At 44.3% G+C, this 12,296-nt stretch overlaps 1 protein-coding gene across 1 annotated transcript in view; it reads left to right on the top strand.

Annotated features, from left to right (window-relative positions):
• The window catches only part of Slc44a1 (solute carrier family 44 member 1), a 158,026-nt gene extending 148,612 nt beyond the window's left edge, over positions 1–9,414 (top strand). Inside the window, exon 16 of the mRNA XM_005362191.3 lies at positions 8,533–9,414. Coding sequence (XP_005362248.2) covers positions 8,533–8,547 — 15 coding nt within the window. The 3' untranslated portion in view covers positions 8,548–9,414. The remainder of the gene's footprint in view (positions 1–8,532) is intronic.
• The last annotated feature ends 2,882 nt before the right edge of the window (positions 9,415–12,296 follow it).

The following is a 12,296-nucleotide window of genomic DNA, read 5'->3' on the forward strand; positions in this document are numbered from 1 at the left end:
AGGAAGGAAGGAAGGAAGGAAGGAAGGAAGGAAGGAAAGAAAGAAAGAAAGAAAGAAAGAAAGAAAGAAAGAAAGAAAGAAAGCATCAACAGAGTTCTAAATGATAAGACTTTGTGGAACATTCTTTGCCCATGTTCAGAGAAGAAAGCCGCATCATGGATAATCAATGTGAATTCCTTGGGTTCACAACACGCCAGGAATTTCCCTTAGTGCCTTCGATTCCTAGGCGCTTCTTCACTACTTTCCTGCCTTGCAGTCTCCCCTTCTGTGCTGGCTCAAGTCTTCCAGGAAGTGGTGTTGAGAGGAGGTTGCTGTTAGGTTGGACTTGACTGAGTTAAAACCGTAAAGAAATGCCCGGCTCCTAGTTTCCCGGAGTTGTGTGTTATTTTAAATTTTAAGATTACATTGATTATTTATATGTGTGTGCCATGGCACTAGAGAGGTGCTGATCAGATAGTCAGAGAGTAACTTGTGGGAGTCAGATCGTGCCTCTCCCCATGTAGGTTCTAGGGATTGAACTCAGGGATTAGCCTTGGCCACAGGTGCCCCTGCCCAGTGAATCTTCTCACCAGTTTGTAATTTAGCTTCAAAACGGAATCTCCTCTTCCATGGGAGGTGTAATGTATCACTAATTCCTCAAGGTGGCAGTGTCCGAGCTATTAAACAGCGTTGTGCAGTGTCTGCGTTTGTTGCAGTGTTAGTCCCAATTGACATTTGTGTATTTCTTTTGTGTATTGGTTTTGACCTACAATGACACTGACATTCACTTTAATTCTAAAGAAAGTGTATTGTATTTTAGTAATTCCCCTGACTAGGATAACGGGAAGTCTCTGCCTGCACAGCTTCAGTTCTCTGCTTCCACTTGAAAACTAACAAGCAAATGGCATCGAGCGCTGTTTCTTGAGCACACTTCCTGAGTCGGTTAAACTCCTGCGCCTTCATATACACCACTCGTGTACTCCTGTGGGACGGGCATTCTTCCCACCTTATACACGAAAACACAGAAGCAAGGAGAAGGGACACTTTGCTGAGGTCGTAGTTATTATCTACCGGAACCTGAGTTCAAATCCCCCCTCTCTTCGCAGATTACTAAGTGGATTAATTGGGGAACAAATAAACAACTATACATAAGTAAATGAATGGGTTGAAGGGGTCGTTTCGGTCATTTACATAATAAACGTAACAATTACAACCATAGTTAAAACTGTAGCTGAATGAGTATTTCCTGTTCCATCCATTTATCTGGTATGATCTCCCAAAGTGTATATGAACCACATATTCATGACCCATGGATCCACTGTCGGACAAATACGCTGTTCCCCTTTCCTGGCTGTTGTGGATAGGGCAGTGGTAAGCATGGACGAGCAGGTATCTATCTCTGTAGTAGAACATGGAGCCCCATAGGAGAATGCCCAGGAGTGGGATAGGTGGGTCATACGGTAGATGTCTATTTAGCTTTTTAAGGAAATGTCATGCTTCAGCAGCTTACACTCCCACCAACAGTGAGTGAGTGCTTCCCTTTCCCCATGCCCACACCTGTGTGTGTGTTGTCTTTGTGGTTTTTTTCTTTGTCATTCATACTGGGGTAATGCAAAAATCTTAAAACACTTTGAATTTGCATTTCCAAAATGGCTAAGGATGTTGAATATATTTAATAGAGAAAGCTTTCTTGGTCATTTTGAGAACGCTGTTTAATTCGATGCCGTGGGCTGATTTTGTTGTTGTGGGCTTTACCATATCAGTTGTTAACCAGTGATAGCCCCACCACACACCCACAGGCCAGTCGGATCAGGCAACTCCTCAGGTGAGTGTCCTTCTTCCCAGATGGCTCTAGTTTGGTTTGGAAGACCAGTGCACTTGTCTTCCTGCTGATTCTGGGGTGGCTGTTTGTTTGTTCACTATTTCGATACCCTTTCAGACACATGACTTTTTTAATCTCTGGACTACATTTTTGCTTTTTTTTTTTGTTATAACGTCCTTTGAAGTGCACATATTTTTAATATTGACAAAATCTTTCCTTGGCTTCTTAGGCTTTTATCATTATATGAAGAAACAAATATTTTGCCCAATCGAAAGTCATGAAGATTCAGCGCTCCCTTTTCATCTGCGAGTTTACAGTTTCACTCCTGTGTTTCCGGAAGTCTTTGACCTGTCAGGAGGAGGTGTGACGCTCACTGCTTTTCTGTGTTGAGATCCAGCTGTTCCAGCCCTCTCTCTTGAAAGACTCTTCTTTTCTTCACTGAATGGTCTTGGCACCCCATCAGAGTTAGAGCACATGGCCCTCTGGCTGTCTTTCTACACACACAGCTGTCTTCCACTGCTTTCTGTGTCTGGGCTGGTCTTTCGGTGTGATGCAGGGAAGTGAGTAGGTTTTATTCTCTGGCAAGTTCCTGGAGCAGAGTGGCACCTTGACCCACAATTCTTACCTGTCGCCTGGCACGAGCAGGTGGCAGTGTAACCCTCCACATCCTTCTCTACACCTTCCAATGCAAGCCCTGTTCTAGCGTACATAGTAGGAAGATTTTTTTTTTTTTACTTCCTAGCGTGCATCTAACATAAACTGCAGCAAAATTACCAAAGACGGCAAGGTAACTATATAGAATTATTAACTAGTTAAACAGTTGAATGGTGGATCTAGTTTTTAGCATTTGAATTGTTAATCCCTTTCTCTGTAAATAATTAGCTAGTAGGCCAATTTCTTTTTCAGGCTACTCCTTGATAAAGGCAATAAACCTTCTTTGGGTACAATAACATATTCTGACTTTCTGATCTGCTTTGTTGAAGGGTGACATCTACAGGGGTATAGAATCTTGCTCCCTGTGACGTTAGATTATTAACACACAGGGGGCCTAATGAGGACGCATAAGAACAATGATCACGTGGCCAAGAAACTGCCCTACAGTCTTCCCTGTGACATGATCTGTCCCAACACCTAGGCTGTTCTCCCTCTTGTCATCCCCCTTCCTGTTTCCTGGTGCCAACGATCTTAAAATAGCACGGTAAACTTTGTGTCTGCTAATGTTCGGTGTGGAGGACAGCTGGCACAAGAGGTCCAGTCTTGAACTCTGGAACAGATGTTCACTGTCCTGTACAGTTGATTATATCTATGTCAGAAAGGTAGGCTTCTAGGTCAATTCCTCTTGAAATTGCTTTAAGTTGAGACTTCCTTATGATATCATGAAAACTAAAATTTCTAATGATATCTATTTTTAAAAAACGTTGAAAAGAGGTAAGATGTAGAAAAATACTTAGAAAAATGTATCTTTGGTAAAAAAAAAAATTATTGAAAATGTAGAGGCAATATGCCCAGCTGGATAAGGAAAGGGCAGAGAACCCGGATAGATGAAAGATTTGAAGAGGGCACCTCACAGAGGAAAATGAATGCCCAGTGAGTGTATAAAGTGATCCTAGTTCCTTCAGTCAAAATAGACCAGTCAGGGGCATCTGCCTCACTATGGCCACTGAATGGTGTTAAGAATTTTTTAAATCGGGCACTGAAGATGTGGCTCAGTGGGCAGAGTGTTTGTCTAACAGCACAAAGCCCTGAGCTCAATTCCCAGTGTTGTATAAACTAGGGTGATGGCACATGGCAACCTGGGATATATGAGTAATTATCCCCCCCCCAAAAAAAACTTAAAATATGTTAAACGTCAGGAGCACTCTTAACGGTAAGCTCAAGTTTATCATGTATGCACTCCAGTCTTCATTTCTGTAAATAAGCAAAGACACTGATGGGGTAATTTGATGCCATAATTATCATCTATTAGGCCTTCTCTTGCTGTTCAAGCTTACTTGGCAAAAAAAGACTTTCGGTAAAATAACCAATCTGACCACTGTCATTCTTGCAACAACCACACTGGACCTCTACACAAGTCTCTCGACATCTACACAAAGAACAGCAGCAGATCACCCTGGCTCCTAGACTCCTCGTCAGCCAGGGCTGTTTGAAAGGTTGGTTGTACCAGGCATTTTGCAATGACAATCCCTCAGAGCCAGAGGGGACACACTTCCCCTGGTAGAGTAACCATGACGACTGCTAGCAAGGCTGTTAGATGTCCAAAACACAAGCCTTAGCGACTGTCATTGGTAATAGAGGCAAAGCTGTGGCTGAACCAGGAAGTCGCTGTGATGGGTCCAATACTCCCTCCATAGAAGTATGGCTGTATGAGCAGGCAGCTTGGGTTCACGCAAGGAGCGGGCTTGGGGACAGTGCACTGTGATGGCTCATCTAAGGTGACATCAGGTGCAATGATGTCTTCTCTCCAATGGTCTTTCCTTGCATACTTTCAATAGCGCAGGCTAAGCTGAAACCATTACACAGATTGACTGGCCCGGGGTTAGGAGGGTATGGTTTCTTGATCTCACAGGCACCACCCAGTCCCATGTGTGCTGTGTGTATAGTGCCTGAAACGAGCAAGTACTTAGCTCAGGTAGCAACACTACCCCCAGAGGTGGTTTGTTCCCTTCTAGATCAGCTTAGTTGTGCTGTTGGCTATAACTGTTTGATCAACTGAGCTGTGTGTGGGGGCAGTACCAGGCTTTCCTCAGCTCCCTTGGGATTGCTTAGCCATTGAATTGCTGAAGTACATCGCACAGGGCACCCATTAGACTGAGGTCGACAGCCTCCAAGTACAGATTCATGCTATGATCTAGAAGGGAACAAACCACCAAGTTTTAAAAATGTGGTTGGTATGCTCCTGTTACATTTGTGCCACTATTGCTCCAGTATATCTTGCAGGCAGACAACTCTTGTCAATTGCAGCATTTGTAACTGAGTGATTTGATGATTACCTTTCTCACCAATATCATGCAGAGTACCTTCCAGGACCACAATAGGAGTGAAGTGTATAGCTGGGAACCACCTTGACTTTTCCATATTTGATGACATAAGTGAATGCTGTCTTCAGCAATAGGGCCTTACCACCAGGTTTTTTGTTTTTGTTTTTGAGTAACTAATAGCATTGTCACTAGCCTGCAATGTCCATGGGACCTCTTTTGGCCTCCAATTTTTGATCTTCCTGCCTCTCAGGTGTTTAGGTTAAAGGCATGCACCACTATGCACAAAATCTTTTGAGATTATAATTACATCATTTTCCCTTAACCCAACCCCTCCGATATATCCCATTTTTTTTGTTCTCTTTCAAATTCCAAGTTTTAAAAACAGTTCCAGGAAGAACAAGAGTTAGAGACCTCCCTAGGATACATAGTGAGCTCAAGGTCAGCCTTGACCACCTAACAAATCTCTATCTCAAAATAGATAGATAGATAGATAGATAGATAGATAGATAGATAGATAGATAGATAGATGATAGATAAATAGATAGATAGATAGAAGATAGATAGTAGATAGACTGACAGGCAGACTGACTAACTCATTCTTCTAAACTATATAGGAAGCAGAACTTTCTCATAAGCAGCCTATTAGATAGAGTCTTGAACTTTGAGTCTAGAAAAGTTGTTCTACCTTCCAATGGGACTGGTAGCTCTGTCTTATTATGTCCGCTCTTATTCATCCTTGGGACCAACTGGATTATATTAGGTATTTTTCATGTTTCATGTTTAAGGATAGTAGGAAAGATAGCATCAAAGTGTCATCCAATCATGATCAGATTATGTAGTATTTTTAAGAGTGGCATTTAGCTTTTTAACTATTTTAAATTTAAAGGAGGGAAGCTACATGAAATATAGTTTCCTGGATGGGCTCTTGGAACAGAAAAGGACATGGTGAGAATTAGCGAATCTCAATAAAGCATGACGTACAGTCAGTAGCTGTCTACCTGCTGGATCGGGAGCTGTAACAAACATACCACAGAGTTCCGAGGCATGACAATGGGAAAAGTTAAGTGACAGGTAATGAATTATGTCCTTTTTCTTTTTTTTTTCTTTTTTTTTTTTGGTTTTTCGAGACAGGGTTTCTCTGTAGCTTTGGTGCCTGTCCTGGAACTACCTCTTGTAGACCAGGCTGGCCTAGAACTCGCAGAGATCCGCCTGACTCTGCCTCCCGAGTGCTGGGATTAAAGGCATGCGCCACCACCGCCCGGCGTCCCTTTTCTAAATATTTAAAACTGTTCTAAAGTAGAAGTCTAAACTAACTATAGTAGAAAGACAGTTTTCTCTCAATCTCAGACAAATCACCAGTTTAGCTAAGCCTCCTGTCTGTGCTCTGTGACCTTAACTAAGCATCATCAGTATTGGGTGTCAGTCTAATTTTAGGAAGCCTTACTTTCAGCAGTAGGGGAAAGATCGTGAAAGTTGAAGCTGCGTGTCCCAGCATACGAGACAACAAGCATGGAACTGATGAGCAGTGAAGTTTAGAGGAGGTACTGGAGGACCCAAGGAGCCTTGCTATTTCTTGAGAGAGGAACGGGGGTCATAAAAGCAGTGCTCCAGGGATTTATTTGATTTTCCATTTGCCAAATACAGTGAAATTGGGAAAGATTCTGAGACAGGCACATCAGCAGAGAGGCAGTAACTGGAATGTGAAGCTAAAATCTCATGACTGAAACCCTGAGTGAAAAGAGATGCTATTCTCCATGCCTCCTGCTGCCTGGCTCAGGTCCTGGGGAGAGCAGAGCCTAATGTAGAGACTGGTCTATCTGGAAATTTTAGACACCTTTAATGGCTGGATCTTAAAGCTACATCCTATCTTCTTTTTCCAAACCCAACGCCCCTGTATGCTGTGGTCAGGACTATCTTACTATTTCTGCTTGTCCTGCGTTAGCCCTGTGCTTGCTTGAGAGTTAAACTGAGTTCACAATTCTCAAGTAGGTCTCTTCCATTGATTTATCCTAATGGATTTTTAAGACTTTTTTCCCCTCAGCACTGTGGATAGAACCCTGTTTCTTGAATATGCTAGGCAAGCACTCTTTCAGAACCAAATGCCCAGTCCTGAAGACCCCCAGAAATCATTTCAAATGTATAGAGAGAATGTAAAAATAAGAATGCTACCAAAAACATCAGGTTCTCATTGTCCAACAGCCTGTGCCTATCCATGAACAGGTTCACCTGCAGGGTCACGCTCTACCCTTTCTTATGTACACACACAAACACACACACACACACACCACAATACATACCACATTCACACACACCACAACGTATACCACCATACACAGATAACACACACCACAGCATATATATCTCTTTATACATACACACCACATAAACATCACACAGACAACACAGACCACAACACATATGCCTCTTTACACATACATCACAGCACGTATGCCCCTTTACACACCCACACACATCACAGACCACAATGCATACACTGCAATCCACACACACAGAGAGATACATGGACCATTTCATGCCTCTGTTTTCTGCATAATTTGTGCATACCCCTAGGTCCGTGGTCCTCAATCTTTCTAATGCTACCACCCCATGTTGTGGTGACCCCCAACCATAATTATTTTCATTGCTAGTTCATAACTGTAACTTTGCTACTTTTATGAACTGTGATGTAAATACCTGTGTTGTCTGATTGTCCTAGGCAACCCCTGTGAAAGGGTTGTGACCCCAGACTGGTAACCACCGCTCTAAGCCCTTCCAGCCTCCATCCTTCAGCGTGTATTTCCTGAGGATATGGTCATTCTTTTCAGCACCACGGTGGCGTTCTTTGCAGCTCATTCCTCACTCAACTGTCTGAGGGACTTCATAAACTGCGACACGCATTACCACGGTCTGGCCTGTCCCTCTGCTAACAATTACAGGCTTGAAAAGGCCACATTTTTATTTCAGTTCCAGGTTTGGCAGTTTAGCTTTGAATTGAACTCATAGGTTTGTCTCAGTAGGGCTTCTAAAATCCTCCTTGTTGAAGAATATTGGTCATTCCAGCAATGGGAAAGATGGGTCCAGCAGCCCCACCATGTATCAGGAACTGTCCCCAGCACTGCTAATCCTCACCGCCACCACAGCAGCATCGATTCCTTTTTGCTCCCAGTACAGGGTCTAGGCTGTCATGGTTGGTCACATTGCATCCACAGTCAGGAAGGAGAGCGCAATGAATGCCTACGGGCAGCTACTTTCCTCTTTTTCCTACAGTTGCAGGACCCTAGTGGAAGGAGTAATACCACCCGCTTTTAGTGCGACCTCAGCTAAGATAATCTAATTAATCTAAGTTGCACACTCCCTCACATTGGCAGGCATAGCCAGGGCTTTATAATCCCTCACAGGTATGCCTGGCGACTTGTCTCCCAGGCGATCTCAGAGCCTGTCAAGCTGACAACTTCACACAGCAACTCCTCCTCCCCATTGCCTTATTTCCCTGAGGGAACTGTAGGCACAAAGGATAAAGAGCTTGCTCGTAAATCACAGCTGATAAAGAGGTACAGTTGGAATTTGGACCCCGGGTGTCGCAAACATTCTTCCCGTTGATCGTCTCCTGTGTGACTATTTCCAGCCTCATTGATATTTCATAACGTCTAAAGATTAGCCCATGTTATTTATCTCGGGATATCGATTGCTTCTTCTTGCGTTCCCTTCTCCAAGTAAAGAAACACTCATTCTCTTGATGTGTTTACTTTTCAGCTGAGGAAAAGGTGACCGCGTCCCTGGAGACTGGAAGAATGGACTCAGAGGAGGCTGTTTGTTCCAGGATCTCCCACTCAGCAGCTGTTGAGTCTGGGAGGAAGATAGGGATCTCATTACTTCCATAGCAGCGATCAAGAAGGTTCTCCAGCCTCGAACAGCCAAATGGATTTGCCACGAAGGGGGGTGGCTAATGAATGATTAATCAGAAGCATTTGATAGTAATCTGCCTTGCAACCACATCTTCATACTTCATGTTGCTTTCTCTCCCGGCCTTGTAACGTTTGAGAGACAAGCCCTGCTTCCCGTCTAGTGAGCGCTGGCCCGAAAGTCAGACTCACGCGGGATTTCTCTGCATTCATCCTGGGCTTGTCCTCTCTGATTCTGCTATTTATAGAGTTGATGTGGGCTAATAACCGCTATTACTGGGGCCCTGCTGCATGCCAGGCATTGGGATGGGTGCCCTACATAATACTGAATCCTCACGGAGCCCTATAAGTTTATACGAATTGACATTTTGATCATGAGGAATGAGATACTCAAGAGAGAGCGTGTGCTGTGCGTACGATCACACAGCTGATAGGATGTGTATTCCAGTCCAGAGTCCCTCCGTTATAACACTATGCTTTGCTCATTACTGCTACAGAGATAACTGCCCTATAGTATCCTTGTGAATATCACACCTGGTCCCCGAATTGGGGTGGGGATGGTGCTGTATGTGCATGGGAGGAGTCTTGGGGGGGCGCTTTAGAAGCACAGAAGAATCACAGAATTATTTTCTAAGCAAAATAAGACTGTTCTTTTATGGCCCATGGGTCAAATCTGCCTGTCCTCACCTATTTTTGTAAATAAAATTTTATGGGAACACAGCCACATCCTTTATGTCTATATCTATGACTCCTTTCTTTCTGTACTGGCTGAGTTACAGAATTGTATCAAAGACTTTATGATCTTCAGTGCCCAAAATATTGACAACATTGTCCTTGCAGAGAGTCTGTGACCCTTGGCTTAAATGATTTAGAAAAGAAGCCCACAGTTTTCATTAAGACCAATTTATTATAGTTTTCCTTTGACTGAAATATTAAAGCTTGATACTGCGTACACATCACTGTGTTCTAACAATGGCATGGTGGTAGTTATGGTAGTGATGAGCAGGGATTGTGGGCTGTACCTGATAGAACTAGCGAAAGGTTGCAGGAGGCAGAAGGATGAAAACTGTGTCTCTGGGACCCCAGTGGACTCCTCACCCTAGAATTCACCCACTCATGTCCTTCCTAAGCCCCTTGCTACAGGAGGTTCTAAGGTCTCTGTTCACAGCCTTGCAAGGGGTGCCCCATATACAACATACGCCAGTCCCAACGCCTTGACTCGGAATTTAGAAACCCACTGGATCTCTTATCATCTCTCTTTCCATCTCCTTTTGTTTGAAAGCCATGAGGAAACCATTCTAAATTGAATATTATTTCAAAGCTCATGTATTTGTCTTTGAGTCACATCCATGAAAGCAGAAAGCAAAATACATAATACTTGTAGGTATTGATCTTAGTCTTTTCAGGCGACTGTAACACAATACCATAGACTGCACAGCTTAGAAACAACAGAGCCCATTTTCCCAGTTTGTAACACTAGAAAACACAAGATCTATGAGCTGGCAGTAGCTTCAGTGTCTGGTTGAGAACTGTTTTCTAGTACATAGACAGCCACCTTTCCACGTATGCTCGCATATTAGAGAGAACAAAGGATCTCTCTGGGGCCTCTTTCTTTCTCTTTCCCTCCTTCCCTCCCTCCCTCTTTCTTTCTCTGTCTCTCTCTTATTCGCTCTCTGGGGCTGTACTTAGGAAAATGGTTTCTTTTAGAAAATAATAACACGTAGGTAACCTGCATTATGTATTTCCTACATGTTAAGCATCAGTCTAAATGCCGTACCTATCAAGGGGATGCTGTTAATACAGTCACCCTACAAATGACAAAGTGGGGGTATAGAGAGGATAAGAGATTGTCCTAGCCAACAGCTAGTGCTTGCAAGCTGGGTTTTGTTTCAGATAGTGGAGCACTGGGGTTTGGGTAATCAACCAATAAGTACAATCGGTAATGCACGGTGGCATTTTACGCCCTTAGGCTCTACCTGACTCATGTCATTTCAGAGTCTCTTCAGAGGGAGAGGGGAGCCGGGCAATGCTGTTACTGACAGCAGTGAGCCTTCCCTTTGTGCTGGAGAGAACGGGCAGGGGGCCAGCAACCTGGGGAGATCTCCTTTAATGAAGAGATGGGTGGGAAGATAATTGACTTTGTTTGTAGTTGTTCCCCCCCGAACCTGAGTCCAGAAGCAAGTCCAGGGCCAGGGCAGGGTACACCGGAAACACCTGTGCCGTCCAGGCTTCATCCTCAGTGCCTAGTGTGAAGCAGGCCAGCGCACACGGAGGAAGTTTTGTGACACAGAAACATCCAAGTCAAGTTTTTAAGCTAGTAATCTCTCTTCCAGTAGGTAGCACGGTCTCTTGCAGTGAGGGCGGGGGGGGGGGATGGGGCGGGGCTAGGGAAGAGAAATCCGAAGAATTTTACTAAGGTAAGTACTATCACGGAGTTGAGTCAGTGAGGGAATGAATTGTGGGCCTATAGTTTTGTAGGATGCTGGAACTCGGGGGTCACATGATGCCAGGCATATTTCCAGTGCCCAGTTCCCCCACGACAGCTCTTCTACAATGATGCTCTCTACCAGGCACACTTCCAATGCCCGGATCCCCCCATGAGAGCTCTGCTAAGGAAATGCCCAACGTCTGCTTAGGTGTTGGCACTGGTGGGAATCTCCCTACCAAATAGTCTATACCAGATCTGTTACTCTTTTATTTCTATTGTTTATTTTTTGTATTTTACAATTTTATACATATATAATATATATTGACTATCTATCCCCCCCCCAATTCCCTTCCCATTCTTCCTAGGAACCCTCTCCCACTTTTGTGTGTATGTGTGTGTGTGTTTTAAATAAAACCCACTAAGTCCAATTATTAATGTCTGCATGTACATGACCACCTACCAGAGGCCACTCTCCTGAAGAAGCATGGCTCCTTCTCTCCCAGTAACCAGCTCCCAGAAGCTCCTGAGCTGGAGCAGAGCCTTGTGAGTCCCTCTCCAGTCCATGCTGCTTGGTCTGTGCAGGTTCTTGCTCACCTGCTGTGAGTTCTTGAGAGCAGAAGACAGCGGAAGACAGCGCTCTCCAGCTTTGGGCCCCCCCCCCCCCGCAATGTTCCCTGAGCCTTGGGATCAGCACAACCTGAGTAACTGTGATCAAACGGTTGCAGCATTAGTAAGGTTGAGCACCCGGGCTTTACACATTTTGTTAAGAGGAAACCTGTCTTCCTATAGTTTCCAGCAGCTGAGTCGGAGTCTATACTGAAGAAGACATCTGCCGTAGACCAGCCCCGAGGAGACAAAGTCGATGATTGTATCCATGCTGATACATCCTTCTCACATTATTTCTGGTTCTTCACCATTCTGGTTGGTGCCTGCTGCTTTCTACGTGGCTTAAAGCTCTCTTAAGTGTGAACTAGGCCACTCCCCTGCACACCCTCCTCCAGGACATACAGAACCAACCTCCCTTTTGTAGGAGCTGCTGTCATTTCATGAGTCCCTAGAGCTGCCAGGGCTTTTGGGGTGAATCTGTGTTTTAGTTAGAAGGGGGCAGGAAGCACACACAAAATTGGGTTTCTACGGTTGAGAAGTGACGGTAAACACAAAGGCTTTTTGGCTGTTTATCACATGCC

The sequence above is a fragment of the Microtus ochrogaster genome, linkage group LG5 (assembly GCF_000317375.1).
Source record: "Microtus ochrogaster isolate Prairie Vole_2 linkage group LG5, MicOch1.0, whole genome shotgun sequence".
Lineage (NCBI taxonomy): Eukaryota > Metazoa > Chordata > Mammalia > Rodentia > Cricetidae > Microtus > Microtus ochrogaster.